Source organism: Lutjanus erythropterus, chromosome 8, assembly GCF_056507025.1.
Source record: "Lutjanus erythropterus isolate fLutEry1 chromosome 8, fLutEry1.hap2, whole genome shotgun sequence".
NCBI lineage: Eukaryota > Metazoa > Chordata > Actinopteri > Lutjaniformes > Lutjanidae > Lutjanus > Lutjanus erythropterus.
Window position 1 is genome coordinate 40,640,218 of NC_139324.1, and position 27,949 is coordinate 40,668,166.

Here is a 27,949-nt window from a genome sequence, read left to right on the forward strand (position 1 = left end):
GGTGCTTTAGCAAAATATTAACCAGTGAGACTTCTTGATAAGTAATCATCAGTAACGTGGACTAAATGAGTAAAGGCAAATAATAAAACAGCTAGAAACAGTCTGCTAAGTCAGAAAATAACATCACTGTCCTTAAAGACCCTCTAATCAAGTCCAATAGGGTCTAATAAGGTCTAATAAGGAACATAATATTACTACTTTTGTTTTATTTGATTTGGCAAACTTCAGAAAAATAAAGTACGACCAAGTAGAGTAGAGCCTCAGTGATTACTTGATTGATTGGTTAGTCGTCAACTACTAAATTAATCACTATTTAGATAATCAATAGTCTTTTTTTTTTTTTTAAGAAAAAATGTCTGTTGTCTGGTTTCTTTGCTCCTCTCTGGCAGTAAACTAAATATCTTTGAGTTGTGGACAAAACAACTCAACATTTTCTACTATTTTCTGACATTTTATAGACCAGAAACTAATTCATTAATTAAGAACATGATCAACAGATTCATCTTTAATGAAAATAATCGTCAGTGGCAGGACTAAAGTAGAGTGATGATGCTCAGTACCAGCAGGCTTCCTGTTTCTCATGTAGGTACACTGACATTTTACATCAAGACATTAAAAACATAATAAGTCATCATCAGCATCAAATAAAACTGAATATAGTTATATTGTGGGATATTCAAACATGTCATATATAACTTAAAGTCTTCCCACAGAGGTTTGTGCCCTGGGCGCTGGGAGAGACAGATGTAAATGACGGTGATAAGCTCAGACGGTGTCCAGCGCTGTGGTGGAACAGAGACGAGAAGCCACCGTAAATTGCTCATTGTTCCCCGTTTCCTCCTCAGTAATTTGGTCCTGTATCTCTCCATCAGTTTACTTCTGGTTTCCTTGATTATGCAGACAAAACACAAATGTGGAGCGCGTCAGAGCAACTCAACAACAGCTGGACTCGCTGCGGTAGCTTTAATGGTAGAAACAGTCACAGATGCAGAACAGGATCAGTGCTGCGGACTTCAGGTGGGGGCCAATATGACATAAGAGGTTATGTTCAGGTTCACGAGTAAATGAGAGAGAATCATTTGTCTTTTGAGTCCATCTCTTTTTGTTTGGATGCAGTAAGATTACTCAGAAACAGGGAAAATGATCGACAGATTGATCGATGGTGAAAATAATTGTTAGCTGCAGCATTTCTTTTTAGATAAAGAAATAAAATAAGTCAGATAGTGACTCAGTCAGGTTGTAGCTGCGTCTATTTACAGACCGGTGACACTTTTTGAAACATGAAACTATGTATTGTATGTAGTGTGAAAACGCACATTTTCATAGAGGATTATTTTTTTTGATTAATCAATTAATAGTTGTTTGTTTTTAGATGTAAGACAACTGTGAAAAACAATGTCTTGTTTTGTCCACAACTCAAAGATATTCAGTTTACTGTCAGAGAGGAGCAAAAAGAAACCAGAAATGATTCTCATTTAAGAAGCTGAAATCAGAGAATTTTACATTTCTTCTTTAAAAAATAGTCAAACCAATTAATCAATTATCAAAATAGTTGGCAATTAATTTAATAATCCTTGCAGTTTTATCTAGAACCCACACAGGGGGTTCCACCAAGAACCGTTTAATATTATGGTGCAAAGAACTCTTTGATAAAAGAGTTCTCCTCTATAATCCGTGAAGAACTCTTACTTCCAAAAAGGGTTCTTTAGATGAAAAGCGTTCTTAATGGAACACCCAGTCTTACAAAGAACCCTTGACAAACTCAAAAAAGGGTTCTTCACAACTAAATGGTTCCTCAACCCTACAGGAAGAACCCTTTTGGAACCCTTAATAAGGTACAACCATGTTTTTTCATAACTTCAACAATGGACTCTTGTGTAAAAATATTCTATCAGAACTTTAATTGGGCCTGAAAAGTTAAACGAAATCACAAATTGATTATCAAGACAGTGGAGAAATTTAACAGTCATTTAATAATCGATTCATTGTTGCAGCTCTACATCATTAAACATAATTTTGGTTGTTTATGGCACAATAACATCTGATCTGATATGATGAAGAAGTGAAATTATCATTTTAAATATATGTATATAAATAAAAACAAAATTGCCACAGCTGTAATGTGCTGGAAAAGCTTGAGAAGCACCTTGAAAGTTCTTGAAAAGTGCTTGGATTTGACTTTGGAAAAGGCGTAAGAATCCCAGTTATACCTGCTGAGGACACATGCAAACCAATAACTGAAGTCTTGGACGGCAGCAGAGTGACATTCATGACAGTTAAGGTTAGTTTATCCTTTTGCAGGAAGAAAACGCCCTTGAGCGAGACACTGGAACATTTCTTCTTATGATTATACATGTGGACTCTCTAATATGTAAAAAAAAAAAAAAATTATAAAAAATAATTATGCAAAGTCGAAACAGGAATAAGAAAGGGAGCTGGAGTGAGTATAAATAGCTCCCAAATCTTGACTCGCGGCTGATTCTACCCTCCAAACATGAAATCTTAATTTTACCGTGGCATGCGGACATGATTATGTATCACTGACACTGACTGCTGACTTGACATAATAACCTTTTCCTGAGGTGTGATGACACAGACGCCAATTAGACTATTAGTCTCACGTTTAAAGCCACTTTTATTACAATCAACACAGCTATAATTACATGTGACACCTGACTATTACACAGATCAGTTTGGAAACCTCTGGCAAAGACAGACATTAAAATAACCCCGAGGCAAACTGCCATGTGTGATAACGAGAAAATATTTAGTTTAAAAAATGACGGAATCACTATGATCAGAAATATGCTAATGCTCCTCTTTCTATGTATCTGTTTTACTGTGTACGATTTTAAAAAAGTAGAATATACGCAGTGGGACGTGTTACTGGCAGATGAAGCATCCTGAACAACCCTGGAAACTGTCGCTCCATTCAGAAAGTTCTTGTAAATTCTGTACGATCGTGCAGTTTTGTCCAATCACGCCAACGTTCCCGCAAATTTGACCAATCATCGTAGCTTCCTGTGAGTTCCACCAATCACAGCAAACATCATACATGTACGTCTCACTGACTTTTTTTTTTTTTGCATTTTTAATTTATTTTACTTTATTTAATCACAACACAAGGTTTGTCATTGTTATTAACATTTATCAACCATAACCTAACCCTCTGTGCACTTTTACATTTTAGAAATTTGTGCTGTTTTCACTGAGATTGAGCTCCGAAAGGATTTTTCTGTGAAATCAGGCATTTTAGGATGCAACAATCCCCCCCAAAAAAAGTCTGTGAAATCCTGGAGGGACCGTTAAAACTTTGATGAGAGCAACAGTAGCTCAAAAAAACAAAGTCAGAGTGTCACTCCTCAGCTTTGTTCTAATTTACAGTTTGATCTTTGCAGAAGATTGTTCAGAACAGGCTAAATATTGGCTCTCTGGTTCCTCACAGTAAATTTTGTTTTCAGCGTGCCAGGCTGCAGATTTACAGCCAAGAACTCTGAAGCATCAATCAAACAGGAGAAACAACTTCAGAGAGATCAGACGTCATTTTTTCTGGAAAAGATTCTGTTTACGACGACGGAACGACTCACAGTTCTCCGAAACTTTTCCTCTGATACTCTGACACAAGCCTGATGACACCTGCTGACCCCTGGTACACACCCAAAAAAGAAGTGCTAACTAGAACCATATAGGGTTCTTTGGCTTGTCCCAATAGCAGAACTCTTTTTGGTTCCTGGTAGAACCTTTTAAAAAAGGTCCACTGGGAACCTTATCAGAGAGTCCTACCTAAAATCTAATATAAAGGGTTATAGCTAGAACCATCTGTGAAAGATATCACCTGAGGGTTCTATCCAAAACCCTCTCCCCTTCTAAGGGTGCTAATGAGACAGAGAACCCTTTTTATATTACAAGGGTTTTATGTAGAACTCAGTTAACTCAGGGGGTTCTACCAAGAACTCCTTTATGTTCCATGGAGCCCCCACTCAGGAGATTATGTTATGTTCCAAGAGATTTATATCGAGTCCACTCAGGGGATTCTGCCGGTAAAGCCATTTGTATTTTAAGACTTTTAACTAGAACCCACTCAGGAGGTTCTACGAACAACCCGTTAATATTTTAAGACAAATTTTTTAAGACTTAGTTTTTCTTTGGTTGTTTGAATCCAAAACTGAAAATAGTGAAAAATTAGGCTTCTCCAATAGGTTGAAACGTCTGCCTTACTGCGCGTATCTCTGGAAATATTTATTACAATGTCACCAAATATGGTCCAAATGTTCACAGACAGTTATTACATATAATAAAGCAAATATGTCATCAATACATTTGTCTGTCTTTGAAATCAACACACTTAAATTCACTTGAATTAAAGGCGGAAACTGAATAGAAGGCTAAAAATCTAAAATGTTTAGATATAGGTCTGTCATTATTAAAGTAAGAAGACAAATCACCAAACATGTTGTTTAAAAGTAGCAGAGTGTTATCTTGTTGGGTATCTGAGCTTTTTGCGGCAGACGGAGAGAGGAGGCGCTGACGGGGAGAGACAGAACAAACTTAGTATGAGTCAGTGCAGAGCTGTTAAACTGTAAAATACCACGCACCTCGATGACTTCAAATGGTATAGAAAGCCGCAACAAAACCCCTCTAAGACCTTAAAACACACACACACTCGCAGACACACACACACACACACACATGGCCCCTAGAATCAAACAGAAAACACTGGCAGGTGGGGCCTCCAAAATAATGCCTACCCCTCCCGTATCTCTTTCCTCCCACCTACCACCACCTCACCTCCCTCCCTCCGCCCCGCTCCTCCCCTCCTCCACCCCCTCCCCCCTTTCAGAGAAGTAGTCTTTAAGCCGAGGAATGCGGTGGTTTTTTAGCGGGGTGTGCATGTCGCCTCATGCCCACCCCAGGGTTCTCACGACGTCCCGTCTTGTTTTTAGCCCTAATTAGTGGCTGCTGGCAGTTTGGAAACAGATGTTTAAAACCCTGCAAAAGATTTTAGACTTCAAACAGCAGGGCGGAAAGTAGAAAGAGATTCGCCCTTCCTTCCCTCCCCTCTCTCACCCCTCTCCTGCTCTGCCTCCTCCTGCTTCTCTCCAGCACGACTGATTACAGAAATAATACTGTACACTGAGGAGGCACATGATATTAATGCAGAGGGGAGGTGTATTTACACATGATGTCAGCAGGAAAGGTCAAACTTTACCTGCTGCGAGTTTACACTTGAAAAAATATTAATCACAATAAACAGAAGCATTTACAGTGTTAGATACAGTTTTCAGTTGCTAAAATGCATCGGTCAAAACTGAATTAAATGAACAAAAGTATTCATCTTTCCACTTTTTCCACAATGCATTTTTTTCATGCATAGTTTACCAGTGGAAAAATGCTATATATTTTTAGCACATATTTTCAAATGCCAACAGGTTTCAAAAACTCATTCGAATCAGAGTGATGGTATATTTAGCAGACTTCTGCAGTAGTATGGATTATTAAATAATACATGCTAATATGTTGTTAAAAACAGGAAAATTGCAGAATGTGGGAAAATTGGAAAAACACTAATAAAAAAAGACATTTAAAGGCATAATCAAAGCTTTAAGGCATTAAAGGTCATGTATGAATCATTATGAGTGTGTATGAGTTTTGTCTGTTGGGTTTTTAAGAAAAAAAAAAGAAAAAAGAAGAAAAAGATAGAAAAGAGACTTTTAATAAAGGTAATGGTTAAAGAAATGGAAACGATAAGTGAATATTAGAGCTTGGAAATAATCACTTCTTCTAATTTTTTTGCCATATATACACATGTACGCAGGCTGGGGGGGCTCAGCTTTTCATACATTTTAAGTTGGGGAGCTCCTTGGAAAAAAAGGTTGGGAACCACAGATTTAAAGCACAAACTGCTGTTTAAAAACTGAATAAACTGTTGATTAAATTGCATTAGCAGCAAAATCAAACCAGCCTGTGGAACACAGACTAACTTTCTACAACAGAGCCAGCCTCCCTGATATGTTTGGGGAGGCTGTGCCCTAACAAACTGCATCTCAAGATCTGGGTACCTGGAGAGCCGGCAGTAGAGGATCTAAGAGTTTGCGGGGGAACATAAAACAAAAGGGAATCTGTGATGTAGGACGGTCCTGAGCTGCTGAGAGCTCTGTAAACTGACAGAAACACTTCCACTGGACGCAGGGAGCCGGTGCAGTGTGGCTGCAAAGACTGGAGCGATATGTTCCCTCCTCTGTGTTTTTGTTTAACAGCCGGATTTGGAATTTGGATGCAGCCTCTCAACTGACTTTTTTTGAAGACCAGTAAAAAGAACATTACAACGGTCCAATGTGAAACTAAGTGAAATGAAAGAATGGATCATTTTTTTAGCATCTTGCGGGGTCAGGAATGGTCGTATGTTGCATGTCTGACATGTCTGAGGTAGAAAGATGCCACTTTGGTGAAATTATTTATACAGAGAGTGAAACTTGGTTCAGAGTCTAGGACAGACTTGTGTCACCCTCTTTTGATTTGGGGCCAAGTTATAGAACTTCTGTCTTGTTCTCTTTAGTTTTTTAAAAAAGTATTGTTCACCCAATTATTTAGTGCTGACAGACAGGCAGGTAAGGAGTGTGCAGCATCATCACATAATATATGCAACGATATTTAAAAAATGAAGGATATTGAAGCAAACTGCTTCATGTCTGTTTCAGTCTTGTTACAAATACTGTCGTGCAGTCAGAAAAGTGAAAAGGTGATATTCTGCACATCATTCGAGCTCCAAATATAAAAGTTTTGTGTAGGCTTAATGTTCCCTGTTGTCGCTGGTTTTTAGGTCAGTGTGTTCTCAGTGAAAGTGTCTGAGAGAGAATTGTTGCTGGTGTTTAGGTTGAATAAGCCCCTCCCCTCCAGGAAGTCATGATGCTGCAATCACAACAATTCACGCAAATTCAACCAATCCCCGTGAATTCTGCACAAGCTCGCAATTTTATCCAAACTCTGCAACTTTTCTGCAAATTTGAGCAGTTATTGTAGCTCCTCCTCCTGAGTTCCATCAGTCACAGTAATCCCCAACAACAACGTCATATACGTTCATCTCAGTGTTTTATTATTTACTTTTTTTGGATTTATATTGTTTTATTTTATCATGGGTATGAAAAGAATGATTTGTCACTCACTATCTTTTGTAATCCTGAGCCTTTTTGGTTCTCCCTGGAACAGTTTTTGATTTTTAATGGATTATATAAAAAACCTGCAACTTTTTTTCCTTTTTTTTAGAATTTTCTCTTGGTCTCACAATTTCATTGCTAAAAATGCGTCAACATGCACCACAATTTTTTTTTTTTAGAAAAGCTGCTGTGAAATCAGGCATTTTAGGCCGCAACAATCCTGATAAAAGCCTGTGAAATCCTGGAGGGACTGATGAGCTTATTTTGAGATCTGTATGAAGTGTCTTGGTGGTGTGAGTGTGTTGTAGAGGTGAGGTTAAGTGTTTGACAAAGATGCATGTTGATGAGGTAGACTGAAGAGTTTTGAAAAAGTGGATCCAGTATTGACCCAAAAAACTGAAGTGAAAGATGCTTTGCATAGTGATGAAAGTTTTATTGAACTGATTTATATGTTTTACTTTTCTAGAACAGTTAAGCCAAATAGTCTGAATTTTGCATGAATTTTACTGAAAATGCTGAATTCAGACCTCCACGCTCCGTGTTGCTGCAGTGAACCCAAACACACTACTGTTCAGTAGTTAATTAGAGCGGTTTTAAATGCCTGACTACATGTTTAAAGTGGCTGCTTATGACATGGAAACACTTCACCGGGGCAGTAAATTTCTTGGCCAAGTTTTTCTTTTCTTTTCTTTCTTTTTTTTTTTTTTTTGTTGAGCGTTCTTCTCAATCGTTTGGAGAGCACACCTCAAAACAAATGCTTGGCACGCTCTCCTGCGTTCATGTTGCACAGCTTAGAGCCATGCCGAGGTTCTGTTGAATCCTGTCTGCTCATTAGGCAGGTGGTGACAGTGCTGGCTATGCAACAGTGCTCAATGTTACTGGCAAGCGTCTTCGAGTAATTACAATTTACCATCAGGGCATGACTGAAGGGGAGTAAGGAGAGATGGTATCCCCATTTTCAGGAAGGGAAATATACATTTCAATGCTGCTTTTCCTTCCTGTTTAATCCTGTAATGTAGCCAATCTCCTGTTCAATAACAGATCATGATCATTTGAGACATTTGACTCTCTGTAAATCAAGGTTATGTTCATGATGGCACTTGTGTCTTTGGTATTTTGTTGACTCTTTGTGATCTTTACAACGTATAGTAAGTAAGTATAGGTGAGGAGGTGCAGCAGGGAGTGTGCCAGTCATGACCCGACAGCAGTTTGGCTTTAAAATCAAAGTAAAAGGGTGGTTAGTGCGTCTTCATTATTTGTAATTAGGGCTGCACTATTGATCGAGAATATATCGAAATCACAATATGGCTTTTTGCAATTTCCAGACTGCAGGAGGTGCAATATTTGTTACAGGCAAAATGTGTGTCAAAAAAACTTGCATGCTTAATCAAAATATAAACAACGTCGCAAAATCGCATAAACTGCAAAACAGCATTGTAATGAAGTCCTGTAGTGCTGCAGAGATGCCCTGTCCTGTCTTGCTCTCCAGATGTAAGACAACCTGTTTGTTCGGTACGAACCCCAACAAATGTTCCATCACCATGATTTTTATTGTAGCATTTTATTGTTTGTAGTAGAAATGAAACTTATGATGCAAAACTGATTGTTCCCACTAATCGTGAATAAACTGTGACGTCTGTCAAAATAATTTACTATAATTGTGCAGCTCTAATCTACACTTCCCTCACCCGTGTTAGATCAGGAGGAAAAAAAAGAAATTAAATAAAAAGAAAATAAAAAAGTTTTTGAGTGACTGAAATCCAAACACTGGGATCTGCACTTGCACCATACGTCTGCTCAGACCATGTCGGAAGCATTCAGTGCAGTTTTATTCTGTTGTATCTTCACAGTTTAAAGGGATAGTTTGGATTATTTAAAGTGGGGTTGTATGAGGTACTCATCAACAGTCTGTGTATTGGCTACAATAGATACCAGTCAACACACCAGAATATTGCTTTACCTTGCTGTCACATCCTTTTTCCAATATATAAGTCAAATATTGCTCTCTTTCTTGGTCAACCAAACTCCTTTTGCAAAAACAGTAATTTTACCTTACAGAAGATGGCATTTGTTGGTCTACTTCAGCTTCAATTTGTGAGGTTGTTTGTGTTATTTTGGGATTTTGGTGAATCCGAACTAACCTTTCAAAACACTGAAGTCACACAGCAACATAAACAAACTAACTAATTGTCAGCGGTAGACCAGAAACTCCCATGTTCTGCAAGTTAAAATTAATGGTTTCACCAATGAAGTCTGGTTAAGTGAGAGAGGGAGCAACATTTGGCTTACCTCAAAATAATCTGAACTGTCCCTTTAAGGAAATGATTCAAAGGATTATTTACCTTTTTTGTTGATATAATGCATAATTTTAATTTGAAGGATAACTTTATATTGTAAAAAAAAATAACTGAGATAACTCAAAATTTCAAGGCAACATACCGTAAAAGATTTTTTAGAACTCTTATTAAAAGATTCTGCTGACCTGCAATCTTATGTTGAGATAATTTACTTTTCTTCTTTAGATAACTTTGAATCTCTCAGCTGTAGAGGGGCTAAAGAGCCTCATGTGGCTCTGGAGACGCAGGTTATAGACGTCCCGCCCAAAGTGACCAAAGATGCACAGCAACTTAATATGTTAATCCATCTGAAGTTAATTTAATTTAAAGTGATCGATGACCAGTTGTGGTTCATCTGCTCTTACTGGACAAGGACATCAGTTTCCTCTTAAGAGTTGGGTTCACTTGTGTCTGATGCCAGCTCCTGCTGCACCCAGCGATGTTGTATTTCCATGTAGTGTATGTACAATGGAAAGGACTTGTGGTTTGGTTGAAAAGTGAAATAACCTCAACTGACCTGAAGTGACACGTCTCCAACTGGACAACTGTGAGTGCTTGTAAAGCTGCTGTTTTCAGGCAATTGAAGACCTGCAGTATTTTGTGTGTTAAAGTTGGTTTAAGCAGCTTATTTTTGGCATCATTTGGGCAAAAGTTCCACAATAACTTTCAAGCATGACGTAGTTCAAGTGGTCTGAGAGAAAACTAGACTTCTGGATTCGGGATTTAGAGAATCTAGTCCATGATGGGAGATCAATGGCCAAAAGACCAATCAGGTCAGTAAGACTGGGAAATAAGACTCTACAAGTTACTATTTTTCTCCAGAATCGCATACCTCAGTCTTGAGACACATCATTGCTTCACCAGAACACTGAACATGCTGTAAAAGTGATTTAACCCATAATGGATCTAAAGCAGCACCCAGTCCAGCTTGATCCAAACCTGCTCAGGTCCTTTTCTGCCTAATTTAACCCCCGAGAGACGATAAACTTCCCCGGAGTCACGTTCATTGATTGACTCAGAAGCCACACGAAAAAGCAAAGTGTGTTTGATCAAAAATAGCAACATTAATGCGAGGTCAGTCCTCAGAGAACGTTTCATATCATCAGTGGTGTGCAGAACGTTCCACAGTCCTGACAGAACAGAGGCTGAGCCTTTCGTCTGAGCCGCCAACATGCTCTACACACACATAGCCTCAAACCCACGATACACTTGTAGAAATAAAGGTTGAGGGCTGAGGTTCTACCCACAATCATATGCCTCTGAAGAACCTCTTATTTGAAGAAAAGGTTGCTCAAGGTGTTTTTCAAAAGGTTAAGGAAACCTTTTCATCCAAAGAACCCTTTCTGGAAGAAAGAAGGGTTCTTTATACTATGATATAAATGAGTTCTCAGTCGAACCCCCTTGGTGGGTTCTAGATAAAACCCTTGAAATACAAAAGAGTTCTCTGCAGAACACCGTGGGTGATTTAGATAACTGCCTTGGGATATAAAAGGGTTCTCTGTAGAACCCCTGGGGTCGTTTTCTAGGTGAAACCCTTGGAATATAAAAAAGTTCTCGTAGAACCTTGTGTGTGGGTTCTATATAAAACCCTTGGAATATAAAAGAGTTCTTTGTAGAACCCCGTTGGTTGGTTCGAGAAAAAATCCTTGGGACCTAAAGAGGTCTTTTTTAGAACCCTCTGGGTTGGGTATGATGAATTCCTTGGAATATAGAAGGATTCTTGGTGGAACCTCCTTGGTGGGTTCCAGATGAAATCCTTGGAATATAAAAAGGTTCTCATTCGAACCCTATGGGTGGGTTCAAGATAAATCCCTTGGAATACAAAAGGGGTCTTGGTAGAACCCCCTTGTTGGGTTCTAAATGAAACCCTTGGAATTTAAAAAGTTCTCATCAGTGGGTTTTTGTTGGCACTCACAGAAGGTGGAAACAGTCTGACCTCCAGACAGGGTTCTGTGTGGAACCATTACACGATGAAGGGGTTCTCCTTTAGAACCTTTTGGGGCTCTGGGTGAAACCTTTCACATGTGATTCTAGGTACAACTCTTTATGATGGGTTTTAGGAAGAGCTACCTGAAAGAGTTCCAAGTGAAACTATATAAAAGGTGCTACCAGGAACCAAATAGGGTTCTCCAATGTGGTACAAGTTGAAGAACGCTTCATGGTTCTGTCTATCTCTCAGAGTGTGTCCTTACAGCTCTGTCTCTCACACACAGAGGGAGATGTTCCACAGTAAAGCTCAGCAAGTGGAAGTGTTTATTCTGGCAAGAACATTTTATTAGAGTCTCTAAATGAGAGCTGTGGACATGTGTAATTAACACACAAACAAACAAACAAACAAACAAACAAACAAACAGACACACGTTCTACTGTAGTTCTCACTGCTGATTGTAGACATGCATTTGCTCAGTAATTGCCTGTCATGGAGTTTGCATGTGTGCGTGTATTGTGCGTGTAATGCATTTGTCTGCGTACGCTTAACTGTTCTTTTGAAGCGAGGCGTTTGATTTGTTTAAAGTGATGTCTGGGCTTAATGTGCTGCTGTGGGATTTGTTTGTGTGCTTTGATATCGCCTTGGCTTTCTGCTTGGCTTTAAAGGTCCTTTAGTAGATTTTCTTTGAACTGACAAACTCGAGGCAGCGTGCAGACTAGTCTGCTGTTTATCAGCGAGAAGGGTCGACTGTGGGACACACAGACATCAGATTAGGATTTTCCCAAAATGGTTAGTGGTGATGACACAAGGATTAAATTCAACGCCCCCCAACAAAACAGGGAGTAAATAAATGTTCTGGTACAGTGAAGCTGGTTATGACTCAGTGACTGTACCTCCACATGGTGAACATTTACTGTATTTTATTACTCAGCTTTGTTAAATACTCAATTCTGATTGGTCAATTATAACATTCTACAGTCTGTTATTTCTGTATAATCGACTGTTGCTATGAAGAACAGTCGGTTGCTATGGATGCAATGCTGATAACTGTTGACATTACATTTTGTTATAAATTACTTTAAATTACTGCCTTTTATCTAATAAAGTAACCATGTAATGAGCAGGATATTGTACCTTTAGCAGGTCATTATTGCACAATAATGACCTGCTTAAGGTAAGGATGTAACAATATATCAAATATTGCAATAAAAAATGTCACTGTATCATATCGAACTGGACAATATGTACTGCGATAATCTATGGTTAATTTTTATTTTTTACATGTTTCAAAAGATCATGCCAATCTTTTGCACATGTTTTGGTCATGGCTGGATACTTCTTTTATTTTATTTTACTATTTAATTTTTTATTTATTTTTTCCTTTTTGGTAACATTACCCTGAAACCTGTGGTTTGATCCTTCCTGGAACAAGTTGCCTTTGAGTTTTAAAGAATTTTCACTTGTTCTTGACTCAATTTCATAGCAAAAAACACCTAAAAGCACTGCAACAGGCATCACAATTTATGAGAAAAGTTACCATGAAATCAGGCATCTTAGGCTGCAAAAATCCCCCCATAAGACCTTTGAAATCCTGAAGGAACCGTTTAATCAGACAACAATCATGGTGTTTTCGTTACCTTAGAATGAGCTGTTTATATCTACAGAGGAAGCAGGTTCTCTGCTATGAAGTCCACGATGTTGCACCACCATCTTTATCTGCTATTTCATCGCTAGATGCCACTAAATGCTTCACAGTGCTCATTTAAGTATTTGGTATCGTTGCATCTCAGGCAAAGTGTTGATTATTAATGTGGATTAACACTGAAGCCAAAATGAAAGCATTTTATACTAAACACCAAATTATTACAGGGTCAGAACCACATATTTGACAACAAGCACAAGGTTTATGCATAATAGTTTTATGTGTGGGATTCCTCATTAATGCTGTTACAAGCACAGACAGACAAACAATTGCTCAACTCTTCATTTGCTTTTGATTGGTGGTGTTGTGTGCGTCATGCAACAGGACTTTCCCTCGACAAAAAAAGCTCTGCTGCAAGTCATCACCCACTCCTTCATTACCCATGAGTCAGTGCTGACTCAGGTAAATCTTGATATTTGGTCAGGATGACAAAATCAGGTGTAACGTTTGGCTAAAAGGAGTGTGGTAACACTTCACCTTTGGCACACATGCTGCAAGTCATGGAGCTCAGTTGTTGTTATGAGACGGCTGCAAAAGACAATGAAAAAGTGTCTGAATAAATATGGATCTTCTAGAAAATTAAAAATATAATTATTGACCATTGCTGTGAGGATTGTGTCCATGTGCAAAAAAACAGATGGACACGTTGAAAAAATGAAAAAGAGGTGCTAAATGAATAAAATAACCTGTCAATCAGATAATGTGTAAAACAAACAAACAAACAAACAAAAAACACATACATCAATTAATCTCCAATTCTGTGAGGAAACCTGTTAGTTTTTTCTCTGCACTTGTTTCCTGGCTTTTGATTTTACCTGCTGTTTGGTGTCCTGTAAAGGCCAAATTAATGCATTTTAAACATTGTGGTTAAAAAAAAAAAAGGCCAGACACCAGCTCTGATCTTTAATTCACTCAGTCCACTTCACTGTAGTCTGCTCTGCTGTACTCTACAGTTTGCTGCACTGTTCCCTGGTCTACTGTATGAGTAGCCTGTAGCCTGCAGTCCTAATCTGCCACCAACATGTTGTATTTGATCTCTGTCTGGGGTTGGTTTATAGACGCCTCTGTCTTACTCTCTGAGCCAATTAAAACTTGCCAGATGTTTGTTTCTAACTGCGGTCGACCATTGACTTAAGCAGTTTACATCTCTCATGTGTATGTAAGCCAATATGTAAGAGCATGTATTAACAGCTTTCTGTCTTTTTATAGCACATGTTTTGGAGTGTTTGTATTTTAACTCAGAGTTCAGTGGCCATGTTAGAGGAACTTTTTAACTTGTGGATCTTATTTGTTTGGTAACCTAAATCAGGTCTTAACCAGCAGGTTAGGACCAGAAAAAAAGCCAAATGAACAGTTCAAGTCAATGTTTCTACCTGAAGACATGAAATGCATATTACACACCCATCCTAACTTCCCCAAATCTTAAATAAACTCTCCTAACTTTAGTTTAACCATTAGGTGTTCTTAACTTTCACTTTTCCACCTGTAGTGGTAGCTAACCTACTAACTAAAGTAGCTAACAGCAGTGTTTGCTAACAGAAACCAACTGTAGCGACTGCTGACAGTAACTAACAGTAGTTTTTTGCCAAAAGCAACTGTAGTATTTGCTAACAGTGGCTTACAGTATTGTTTGCTAATAGTTACCAACTATAGTGTTTGCCAACAGTAGCCATCAACAGTGTTCGCTAACAGTAACTAACAGTAGTTTTTGCTAACAGTAGCTAATGGTAGTATTGGCTAACAGACAACTACACCTACACCGACTACAAACACCGGTCATCTTTCTTGAAACTGTTGTATTTTTTTTTTTCATTGTTTTTATCTTTCAGGATTTTTCAATGACAAAAACCAGCAGTTACATTGACTGCCGACAAGCCGGCATTTCAACTTATCATGTTTCCTTAAAATCTATGAAACATCATGGTCATTTCATGATTTAGTGCAGGAAATATTTTACATATTTCTCCTTTAAGACGTAAGATAGGAAGTTTCTGCAACAGAACAGTTGTGTTGCAAAGACTTGCAGACTCGAAGAATTCATTGGGAAATACACTGTATCATTGTCACTTCTTTTATCAATAAAAAATCACCTCTTTTCTTCGTGTAACCTATTTTACTCCTCTCAGACTCAGACTTCAGGCCACTACTGAGCCTCTGACACTAAGTGTGTTATGCAAAAGTGTTCTTTTCAAGCAAGCTTTTTATAGCGTGTATAAAGGGACTCGAGCTGTGTGAGATATTTGTATATTTCCCGGCTCATATTGCCAAGACAATCACAGCTGATGGCAGGTTAGATAGGATCGGTGATTAAATCTGTGTGGTTAATAGCAGCAGGACACGATCACTGAGCCTAGATAGAGTATCGGCTAGACGGACACCCACGCGCACACACACACCTCACAAAGAGCTGTTTGCGTGTCAAGCGAAGCGGTGTAGAGACAGCAAAGAGATAATCCACAGATCACCCCCCCCCCCCGTCATCCTCTTTTCCTCTCTGCTTTCCTCTGACCTCACCTCCCCCGTTTACTGTACCCGCCCCCTCCAGACCCCCTCCTCCACTGGGGCCCTGCATACGTGCATGTACGTCCTCGGGGCTAATTCTCAAGATCAACAATAAATCACTGCATCAGTTTTCTTCTTCCTTTTTTTTTTTTTTTTTTCCACAGTAGTCCCGTTAGGTATCGTAAACACAGACACATTTTTCTGTGTTGTCTTTGGTGCATGCAGCCGTAGCCCCGGGTTCAGCTGAGAGAGAACAGGAAGAAACCAGAAAATCCCAACCTTTCATCTGATCATCAATTAATCAGTCTGGACTCCATTATGTCAGATCAGTAAAGACTAAGAACCTTTCCTCTCTTAACATCTAACCTTAAATCTATGCTGCATCGGAAAAATCAACAAGTGAATGATCTGAGCTGCAGCTCGATTCCTAGCTATTGGATTAAATACAATTTCATGCATTTAAACTGGTAAATGTATATGTTTTATTTATTGTGTTTGCCTTTCGATTAAATTAAGGCCACTACAAAGAATTTTAACTAGTTATGAAAGTCTCACCCATTCTTCAAAACTGGGAAAAATCATGTTCCACCAAAAAAAGACCCTTTTCAAATTTATTACTACTAATAATTAATACCAATACTTATTCTAAACCTCCTCTGTGCTGGAAATCTCCCTCGTCCCAGACAGGAAGTCCCAACTTCAAACAATTTAAAAATGTGTTAAAAGCCTCTAAAATCCCAAACTATAATGACTAGAGGTCTAATGATGCATTAATTTTGATCAATATATTGATTCAGTGTTCAGTGATCCATTATTACTGATGCAAAGTGAAAATATCAATCTGGACTGTCACCTTTGAGCTACACTTTTATTTTGAAAATCACATCATCTTTGTATCATAAATGTCTGTAGGAGTTCAGTCATAAAACCGTTAAATCATAATTTCGTTGTTTTTTGTGAGTTGACATAAATGTAACTGAATATGAGAGTGAATTGAAATAAATCTATGTTTGATGTTATATTTTGTGGTTATTATGTAGGACACGCTGCTGCTTTTGTCCACAGGGGACGCCAGAATCAACAAAATACAATATAAAAGTTCCTTATTAGCTTTAAATTAAACCAGGCGCCCATTTGTAAATGTTTTTCTTCTTCTCTTCTTGTACAAAATGTACTCAATGTGTGTTTCCCGCAGTTCTTTTGTCGTACAGATCGGCGCTGCACGTCATACTGACAGACCACTTCTAATACAGCAAGAGCAGACAGATTCCCTACTTCCTATTACCTGTTACAGGTCTGGATTTTATCTGTTTGCTTTTCAACAGCACGTCAAAAGAATATTTAACATTTCCCCCCCCCACACACACACACACGCACAAAGTAGCCCACACTGCTTGTCATCCGGAGTTATGTTCTTTTGTTGAGGTTTTAGGAGCCTGCAAACTTCTTTTAAGCTCTGCCCAGTCAGAGCGCAGGGTGTGTAGCACGCCTCGTGTGTTCAGGAGATAAATCCACCCTGACACAGAACTCACACAAGTTATTTCTCTGATGTTGAATAGGCATATATGTTAATATCCAACTAATGTTTTATAGCCAACCTCTTTAAATCTAAAAAAAATGTTTGCAGGCCTTGATGCAGCTCCAGCTGAGTACCAACAACCTGATTAGCCGTCTGACAGAATAAATCAATACTGCATGAGTAACACATGAGGAAAACATTAGAAACCCGCGGTAAAAATTGAAGTTTTCTTCACGCCTGTTGTTACGCCTGTCAAACTTTATGTTCTTGCACAGCACCTTAGCAGCTTACAAATATAACTGGCAGGTTTAACACCTAAAACTCTTGATTCTTTATATATAAAAAAATAGGTTCCTACTTCAGATAAAAGCAGATGAAAGCTCACTTTTCATTTTTGGTCTGTGACTATAAATTTTGCTGGCTGAAATGACAGCTGTCGCTGTTATCTGATGTAGCTAGCTGGCTAGTTAAGCTAACATTAGTGCTATGACTTGATTGAATTCACAATCTCTTGCTATGTTTTTAATGTTTCAAGTGTTGCTTTAAAATGAGAATCTTGTAAAGCATTATTTAAAGACACACTGCAGTGTTTTTAACATCGTTAACATGTCCGTGTGGTGTTTCTCATGTGGTACAAGTCGTAACAGGAGTGAAGTAAATGCCATGTCTGAGCATCTCTTGCTTTGAAACTGCAGTGAGGAAGGACAGTCTCAAAAAACTGGATTCAGTCAGTCTGGGTATATGACATCATATATGGTAACATGGTGCTACTTCTGCTGTTATTAAAGGTGTGTTTCACTGCTTATTATATTTGCAAGAAATTTATGCTCAAGCATGTCAGGCTGTTTGAAATGAGGGACACACTGGACCAACTTCATACAACTGCGACATCTGACATGTTAAACTGATTTGAGAGCACTCTGATCATTTGTTAGAAGGACTAATGAAAGCATTAATGAGAATTATATACCAGAAATATTAATTACATTATTACACACGTTTATCTCTTTCATCTCGACTCAGAGAGAGGCATAAATAATCATTTACCAACTCATTTATCCAAAATGTAAAACAACAGTTGGTATTGGTGTGTATGTTAATCATAATAAAATATGATTAATCTGAATAAATGTATCTCTGTGTAAAAGTCGAACTTCTGTCCCTGCTCTCCCCAGCAGGACTATATACCATACAGAAGATGTGAATGGTGTTTTTTTTAACATGACAGCAGGTAAACAAGCTGCTGAATCCAGTCCTCACACTGCTGCTCTCGTGTTTTGGGGTTTTAGAGAGACTGAAACAAAAACACAACCTTCTAAACTCTTTAAACTCACTCTTACTACAGTCCTGTAGTTACAGAGCGCGTCGGCATTTGTGGAAAAATCCAAAGCTTGACAGGCCTGCCATGCCCAGTTACGGCTGCTGAGCTACGATTGGACGGTCACTCGTCAGGGGAGGGTTTTCGGTGAACGGTCAATTGCATTTAGCTGCACTCTGAGCATTTGGTACGGAAGTAAGACATGCTGTTCTACTGAAAGCCATGGTTTTGTAGTGTAGTGAGATCATGTCCATATGCTGCTCCTGCCTCAGGAAAATCTTATGTAAACTACACGACTCTGACACACATAAAAAAAAAGTTTAAGACATGCTGCTGTGGTTCATCATCAGCCAGACGAGTTTGGCTTTTTTTTTTCCTCCCTCTGCATATCATTATAAATAACACTTTTCTGCTGTTTTTGTTGCTTTGAAGCCCCTGTCCTGCTGCGAATGCACCTTCAAACAGTAGCAATGTGGATGCAATTATGACTCCTCGGCCAGTTTGTCTCTTTAAGGTTTAAGTGGGTTGGAGAGTTTTATGATTACAGACTCGGCTGTGTGTTTAAGGCCAGCACATTTGTGATTCTGGGGTTGCCTCTGCCCCTGTGTAAAAAAACTGAACCAAACACTGCAATCTGAGCTCAGTGCAAGTGCTGTTTGAGCTATTATAATGTTGTTTACTATAAAGTCTTACAGCCTCTAGCATCTCCTCACCGCTGATCACAGCTTCTTTCAACTTTGTTTTCAACACTCTCAATAACAGTGGAACCATGTTTATCCAAAGCACGTACTTCTCAGTCACTTTCTGTTGTGAGCAAAACATGCAGTGATGCAACGGCTGAAAGTATTCTGCTTTATTTTGCATAATTGGTATAATACAGCATCAGAATGATTTTAAGTTGCAGCATCAGGTTGTGTACATTTGACTGTAAGGACTGTAAGGATGCAGTATTTATATAATCTCACCCTAACTCTAGGAACACGTTTACATCACTTTAAAGGACCAGTGTGTCAGATTTAAGGTGAGCTTTTAGCAAAATATGGAAGAAATGGAACATAATATTCACAAGAAAGTTTGCATTTGTGCATAATGACCTTAAAATAAGAATCAGGAGTGGGTCCTCTTCCACAAAGGGGACCAACAACGAACCGAGAGAAACTGAACAGAGGTCAGCTTTAGTCCCATTCGTATGCTGTTAACAAGGTTCATTTAGAACGTGGGTCAGCAACCTGCAGCTCCAGAGCTGCACGCGGCTCTTCTGCCCCTCTTCCAACTGTAACCACACGCACACTGGATAGAAAACAGTTTAAATAATTCATCAACTGAAATGAGCATTACAGCTGACACCTATGACTTTCCTCTAAACGTTACCAGCGGCGTGTGTTGAGTCTCCCTTGGCTCGTCTCAGAGGAAAATTAAATAATAATTTAATAGCTGCAGCCCCGGACAGATTGGTTTTTTTTTTCTTTGTTTGGTGAAAAATGACTCTAGAGAGTAAAGGCTGCTGACGTCCTGATGTAGAACAAATTCTTTCCTGTGGAGTCCGTTTCTCTGTTTGGAGCCACTTAGGAAAAAATGATCCGTATGGAGGACCACAGGCCGAAAATTAATGTTAATGTTTTTATTGTCAGAAAAATGTCTGCATGTTTTGTTTTGGGAGCGCATATTTGTAACAAATTTCTGAGAGAAATTGGACTTGATGCTTTAAATTAAGCTGGACAGCTGAATGTCCACCTTTGTAATCAGGATTGGAAATTTGACTTCAGCTTGACAAAAATATAACAAATCAATATGGGATATTAAGTTTGCATTGTGCAACGTCTAAATTACACATCATCTCAAAATGCTCTTATATTACAGACCTTGTACATCATTTATCACCTGCAGTTAACAGTGGGAGCTGCTGTTTCATGGTAGGGATTTATTTTTTCAAAGTAAAAGCTTTGGTTAGACCATCACTAAGACGTTTTTTCTGATTCACTTCAATCTACAGCTATTGGCACACGTCTCATTTACTCAGCAGCATCACAGCACTATTACAGAGCTTGCATTGCAAACCAATGAGCAGATTACATAATTTATTTAAAATAATTTATCAGGGCGGTCAGCGTCTACAGCCTCAGTGCCTGATACCGCCAAATTCAACACACTGGTCCTTTAACTTTAGTACTTCTTGAACAAGTTGTTGCTGCTCCAGATCGATGCATCATCACCTTCTCAGCTCCACAAGCTGTGTAAGAGTCACCTGATGTTTATATTTGATTTTGTTTCATTTTTAGAGTGTGACTGATCACTATTATCTTTGGCCCGGTGCTGTTTTCTTCTGCTGCTCTTTTTCACTCGTTCATTCCAAACAGATGAGTCAAGTCGCTCCATTTATCACTATCTCTCATCCACCTCTCTGCTCATTCATGCTCCAGAATAAGGAAACGTGTTTTTTTTCTCTCTCTCTCTTACCTCTGCATGGTTTACTCACATGGGAACTTACTTACTGCTGTAAGTGGAAGTCTTAGAGCGCGGAACCCAAATTTTTTACTGTATTAAACAACGTGTTTTTCTCCCTGGGAGACGTGTACAATCTAAAGAGGAAACAGGAAAAGTGAAGTATCTGATTTCTGGCATTGATCCAAAGTCAATAATTGGATTCTCTCACTCAATAGATACACGTCAGATCCCGCCCATCTCTCTTTTTCCCTCCGTCCTTCTGTTCATACTGTTGCTTCTTGATGGATCAGATGATGGAGTTTGATCATGTAATTTCTTAAAAAAAAAAAAAAAAAAAGATCAATTCAAGAGAGCCACCACGGGCAGTAAGAGGAGGTATTGCAGGAATGTTTTTTTTTTTTAATGTAGTTGTGATAAAACATTAAAAATATACATATCAGCAGTTTGAATTAAACAAAAGCTCCCTGCATTCTCTGAGGAAAATAATGGGCCAAACTCCCTTTAAGAAATACGACATATTAACAATTTCCTTACATGTCTGCAAAAACACAAACACTAGGGAGTCTTCTTGTCATTTCGGCATCGATATAATCCAGAAATATGAAGTATATTTTGTACAGATCTCACAGTTTGTCGCCTCAACCTCCTCACCAGCCCCCTTTGATTAGCTGTATTACTTTGCTGTTTTTAAAATGAAAGATTCTCACTAAAATATGTACTGGTTGGTGGATCAGATACGTGCTGAATTAAACACAGACTCATAACACTGTTAATGCACCGTCTAACATGTGTGATGATATTTGAGTCGTGAGTCTTTTTCATTGTAACTCCCTGGTTTGCTGCTTCCTGTTTGGTGCTGGAGAGAGCGTAGCCACCCTCTGATAATATTAAACATGTTTGATTTTATTATAATTATTATATAAAATTATTATATTTATTTTTTAACCATTTTTAACATTAAAAAATTGGTTTTTAAACCTTTTTAGCATCGATATCAGGGCTTTTAACCATTTTTAACGTTGATATCTGTGGTCTCAACCATTTTTAGCACTGATATCTAGGTTCTGAACCATTTTTAACATAAATAACCTCTATTCATCGCCTAAATTAGTCATACCTGTAGTCTGAGCTTTGTCTCATTCTGTGTGGGTGTCGTACAGTGTGTGGGTGACAGACTTTGCGTGTGTGTCTGGAGATTAGCATTATTGCTGGCACATGTGTGGAAGGTGTTTAACTGTGCAAGTGTCCAGCATGTGTGTGTGTGTGTGTGTGTGTGTGTGTGTGTGTGTGTGTGTGTGTGTGTGTGTGTGTGTGTGTGTGTGTGCTGATAGGGGTGGCAACAGCAGCAGCATCTGTCAGGACTCTGGGTGGCCTGGTGTTCCTGTTGGTAATTGGATCTTAAAGTTTAGAACAGGTGATGACTGATAAACACATGCGCGCACATAAATACATACACACATGCAAACACGCAGCCTCGAGGAAATATGACTGGGGTGGACAGGGTTTGTGCCGTGTGGTGTGTACCTTCGTGTGTGAATGTTGATGGGACATTTTGTGTTTATGCTTGTGTACGCATGCAAATATGCCAGCGACATCAGGACTGTTATTTGAGACCCTGAAGGGACAGTGTGGATTGTTTGAAGTGGGGTCGGCAGTAGATGGCAGTCAGCAGACCCCTGAGCTTTATCTAGCTGTCAGACAGGCTTTTCTCATGGTAAACATGTCTATGTTATAAATAAAATGTCACAGTCTGAAACCAAAAAAGCTTTGAAAGGTTGAAACTCAGTGTTTGAAAGCTTGAAATGTAATAAAAAGGGTGTTGCAAGATTGAAACTAAGTTTTAAAAGCTTGTATAATATTTTGATAGGCTGAAGAAAATGTTAAGATCTCTGCAGACATTATTTTGTGTTTGAGTCCAACACATTTTCAGTGTCAAGATGTGCACTGGTGAAATTAGTTTCTGACTGGAAGATTATAAGCCTCTGATTGGCAAAACTAAAAAATGATTGACGGATACCAAACTGCAAAGATGCAAAATGTTTCAGAGCTTCGAAGCAGCACGACGATCTAAAAAATAAATGTACTGCCTACAGAGAAAATGTAAATTGTCTCTGCAGATCTCTGAAAAGTGTGTTGTAAACTCAGCTCTGAGAGAACAGCGTAAAAGTACATCAGCAAAAAGTTCCAAACTAAAGATTTGCTCTTTGAAAACTCAAGTTTCAACATTTCAAAACTTTTTTCCCAACATCCACACCAGATCCGGGTTTCAAATCAAGAAAACAAAATAATACACTGTGAGAACAGTGACAAATTTGAAACTCAAAAAATCTGTTGGAGGAACAAAAAGAGTAAAAAATAATGATGCAGCTGTGAAGAAGAAAAAGTCAAAAAGAGAAGAGAGATGTTTCAGCCTATCAAAACATTATACGAGCTTCCAAAACTAAGTTTAAATCATGCAAAATGTTTTTTTTATTAGATTTCATGCTTTCAAACAGTCTCAACCTGTCAAAGTTTTCTTTCTGTTTCAGATTATGACATTATATTTAGCTCATACAAAACCACCACACTTCTTGGGCAAAAACAGTCATTTTGCCTCACAGAACACAATATTGTCTTGTCGACGACCACCTCGTTCTGTTTGTGTTACTGTGTGACTTCGAACTAACCCTCTGAAGTCACACAATAACGCAAATAAAATAAAAGTGGAAAATTTTCATGTTTTTCCAAAATAATCTGGTTGCTCTGGAGAGAGCAATATCTGGCTTTTGTAACGTTTTCCCCATCGGAAAAGTTGCCTGATGGCAAGGTAACCATCAATCTTACTGTAGGTAATACACCAACTATGCATAAGACCTCATACAGCCCTATTTCAATAAAACTCCATGTTAGATTTAAATTGCCGTGCTTTACTGTATCAGGACCTACAGTGAGCAGAGTTCATTGAACTCTGGCTGCTGATGTGGTTCCAGTGACCAGCATTAAACCATTAAAGTGAAAATATGTAAACACTGTGATGCTCTGATGCCTAATGTGCCGCTACATGTGTGTCATGCTTGGAGTCATTAGCTGATGCCAAAAGATGAATAATGACCCTCCTGTTTGGGTAACGCCTGCATCCATCTGTGATATTCGATATCAGTATGTTTGACAACAGGCTCAGACCACCTGGCTCTTTAAATGCGGGACCGATGTTCCTTCAGGGCATCGTGTGTCGTTCACTGTACACTGGAACAGAACAAATAAATAAAAGTAAAGCCAGTGTTAAAGGGACAGTTCACCCCAAAATCACAAGTCTACTGACCTGTAATGCTGCTTATCCATCTAGATCAGTGTTTCTCAAACTTTTTATACCATCCTAGAAAATACTGAGCTCTCAAAGAACCACCAAACTGGTTTGTGCTGTTTGGTGGCAGATGCTGTAAAGACTTAACCGTCGTCCACTTCATTTTCACCACAGCAGCTTGAAATATTCTCCTGCTGATATGCAGTTCTCTTCATAATAATTCCTGTTTGACGCCACAATTAAACTGTTTTTGAAGCATTTAATTTTTTCATTTTATATCTGCCTACTGTCTTGCCGTCACAGTTTAGCTCGTAACTTCTGCTGATCGTGGATGATGTACGTGTGCATGATTGAGGCTACGTATCAGGGTGATAATGAAACAAAAGTGCAGGAAAGTCAAAACTTATTTTAACTTACATTTCAGTCATCTTTCAGCTTGTCTGTAAATGTTTGAATGGATTTGCTCCTCAGTCGCTCTGTGAGTACGAGACTACAGAGCAGATCTGCCAGAGCAGCCAATCAAAGTTCCATTCTCTGAAACTCAGAGAATCTCAGACAGATTTCTCTGTGAGGTCTTAGAACTCGTTCCCCACCCCCCTGAAATCTGTTGCAGACTTCACCACTTTTAAGAAAGCTACCAAATCCTTGTTCCTTCAGCAACAAACATGCACTCATGTCTAGTTTTTAAATGTCTTTAAATGTGTGCTTTATTGCTTTTTGTTGTGCTCAAGTTTTTACTTAATTCTATGAAACTTTGTTATATTCAATTTACCATCTTTTTACCTCACAGTTCCTATCTCTTATTTTGATAAAAGCCCTTCTAGCGACGGTTGTTGCAAAACAACAACAACAAACACTCTGATACTTGAATGGCTTTTTTAAGCTTGTCTGTGTATGATGTATCTGTCCCTATGAAATAAACCATCAATAAATAATTAAGATCAAGATGGATAAATAGCACTACAGGCCATGGGAAAAATATGTATTTTTGCTTTTGAGGTAAACGGTCCCTTTAAATGCAGTCTGCAACACCCAAACTTCAAAAGTCATTAATCCTTGTCATTTTCTTCTCCTCCTCTCACTTCCTCACTCCATCCCACTCTCTCTTTTCTTGTCTGTCTCCGTCTGTGTTTTTTGCAGGTGGTGCTCGACCACATGAGACGGAAATGCAAGTGCCACGGGACGTCGGGCAGCTGCCAGCTGAAGACCTGCTGGCAGGTCACCCCGGAGTTCCGGGTCGTGGGCTCGATCCTCAAAGAGCGCTTCCACATCGCCACGCTCATCAAGGCTCACAACCGAAACACCGGACAGCTCGACCACTCCCACCACAACAACCACCACAACCACCACAACCATCACAACCACCACAACCACCACCACCATCACCACCATCAGAACAACCACCACAATCACCACCACCACACGCATCGGAGGCGGCCAAGCGTCAATGAGCTGGTCTACTTTGAAAAGTCGCCAGACTTCTGCGAGCGGGACCTGGGGTCGGACTCGGCGGGCACACAGGGCCGGATCTGCAACAAGACCAGCCCTGGCATGGACAACTGTGAGAGTCTGTGCTGCGGCAGGGGCCACAACATCCTGCAGCAGACGCGGAGCGAACGCTGCAACTGCAAGTTTCACTGGTGCTGCTACGTGGTGTGTGAAGAGTGCAGGATAACAGAGTGGGTCAGTGTCTGTAAATGAAGAAACACACACTAAAAGACTGTACACGACAAAGAAAACTAAGAAAAAGAGACGTTTTAAATCAAGACTATTCATTTGAAAGGGGAATATGACTGTAATATATGTGCCCCATACCTTTTTGCGGTGGACTGCTGTTTTCCAGAAGAGCGAGGACAGAGTGTGAAGCAGTTGAGCCAGCAGAAAGATAGACGTGCATGTTGGTAAAGAGTGTGCACGTGTCTAAAGCTGCCACAACTCAGAGAGCTTGGATGTTTACTTCTTTCCTCTTGAGACAAAGGATCATAGTTATATCAGATAAAAAGCTCCAAACAAGAAATGTGGGCTCTGAAAACAACAGATTATTGTTGTTTCATATGTTGACTGATGTACTGACGTGCATGAGATTCAGGTGAGCGAAGAGGAAGCTGGGAGTAAGCAGTAGATTGCATGCAGAAAGAAAATAATATTGCTTCATAGCACCAGCAATACATAAGGTGGAACAGCTGATGTCTGCGTCCCATTAAACTTAAAATATGGGGAAGACATCTTTTTCAAACAGTAGTCCCTCCATCCGATTTATGATGACTGACAGCATTAACACAGTCATGTTACACAGTATTTGCCATGTCTCTTATCTTCTACATTCATACAGGGATGAATATAAACCTTCTCACACGTCAGGATTCACAATGTACAGGATTTGATACAGCACAACACACCTGGAGCACTTAAGGATGTAGTGCCTTGTTCAAGGGCAGTTCAGAAGTTTCAGTGTTTATAACAACTATCATGTTACACCCAAGGAACCTAAAAAAGAAGGAAGAGTCATTACATCTCTTTACGAACACTCAGATAATGCTTGGTGCCAGTTCTATTGCAGCTTATGGATGATAAAGGGAGAAGCATCCTAAAACCCAAATATCTATGTTGTACGAGCTTTGATCGAGAAATGCCTCCAACAAATGAGAGAACACAAAGAATACTGACTATTTTTCCAAATGTGCGCATCTGTTTATCTGTCATCGGTCTCCAAAAAGTATCCAAAGATGATTAGACATACTTTAAAGGCTCATGGGTCAAATTAAATCAAACTAGAATTATGTGCATTTCCTGAAGAAAATGCCTCCGCCGCTGCTCGCCGGCCCAGCTTCTGAAAGAGTCCCAGCAAGAAATGTTGGCGATTCATGTCTGAAGATTCCACCCAAAATCAGTGGCAATAAAATAATGCATTCAATAGCTATGGAGGTGTTTTATTATTGGCCACAAGCTGTTGGTGCAATGCTTCAAGCTGTGTAACGCCAACACAACTGTAAAAGTTCTCCTGTCACTGTAATGTTACACCCTTGTGCAATCTGGCTGTATGCACAACATTCACAAATTGTGTGATCGCTAGCAGCAACGTTTACAAACCTACTCTAATTATTAATTTTTAACTGATAGCCTATAAACTAACCCTCAGATATTGTAACATTTCATGGCTTTCAGAAACTTTTAGAAAAACATGTAACAATGAACTTGATCATCAGAAAATAGTCATGTCAGCTAATGGGCTCAGAGTTAATTTAGTCAGGGTATTAAAGGGTATCAGCCTCTTTTTGCCCATAGTTTTGTTTTTTTGCAGTGCAGTTCAGTCTGGCTGATTCCAGCAGCAGCAGGCAGCTGTTTTCAGGGATTGGTGGAGACCAAACCAGAGCTCAAAGCTGAGTGTTTGCACAATATCAGCCTGACCTGGCAGACCTACAGCAGGGCGTTGTGCACAACAACTGAGGGTGTTTTTTTTGTTGTTGAATAAATCATAGTGCCACATCTGGAACACCTCACAACGTCTAGACAAAATGACAAGCTTTGTACCCCACAATGTGCTCAACATCATGTCAACCAATATTAGCCCAGAGTGCTCTGAAGTCAGAGGAATTAAGTTGCTGGTGTTGTCAGCAGCAGGCAGGGAATGTTTTTTGATTAGCCGCAAATGTGTGATTACACAATTTACTGATATCAGCATGCAAATTATTGAATCAACCTCCAAATGAAACAAAATATGCTCCGAAAACACGAGACATTAGCTCAAAAACAATGCAAC

General features: G+C 39.1%; 1 protein-coding gene across 1 annotated transcript in view; it reads left to right on the forward strand.

The window, feature by feature from the left end:
• The window catches only part of wnt10a (wingless-type MMTV integration site family, member 10a), a 45,931-nt gene extending 18,289 nt beyond the window's left edge, over positions 1-27,642 (forward strand). Inside the window, exon 4 of the mRNA XM_084725526.1 lies at positions 25,330-27,642. Coding sequence (XP_084581652.1) covers positions 25,330-25,890 — 561 coding nt within the window. The 3' untranslated portion in view covers positions 25,891-27,642. The remainder of the gene's footprint in view (positions 1-25,329) is intronic.
• Positions 27,643-27,949: the final 307 nt, after the last annotated feature.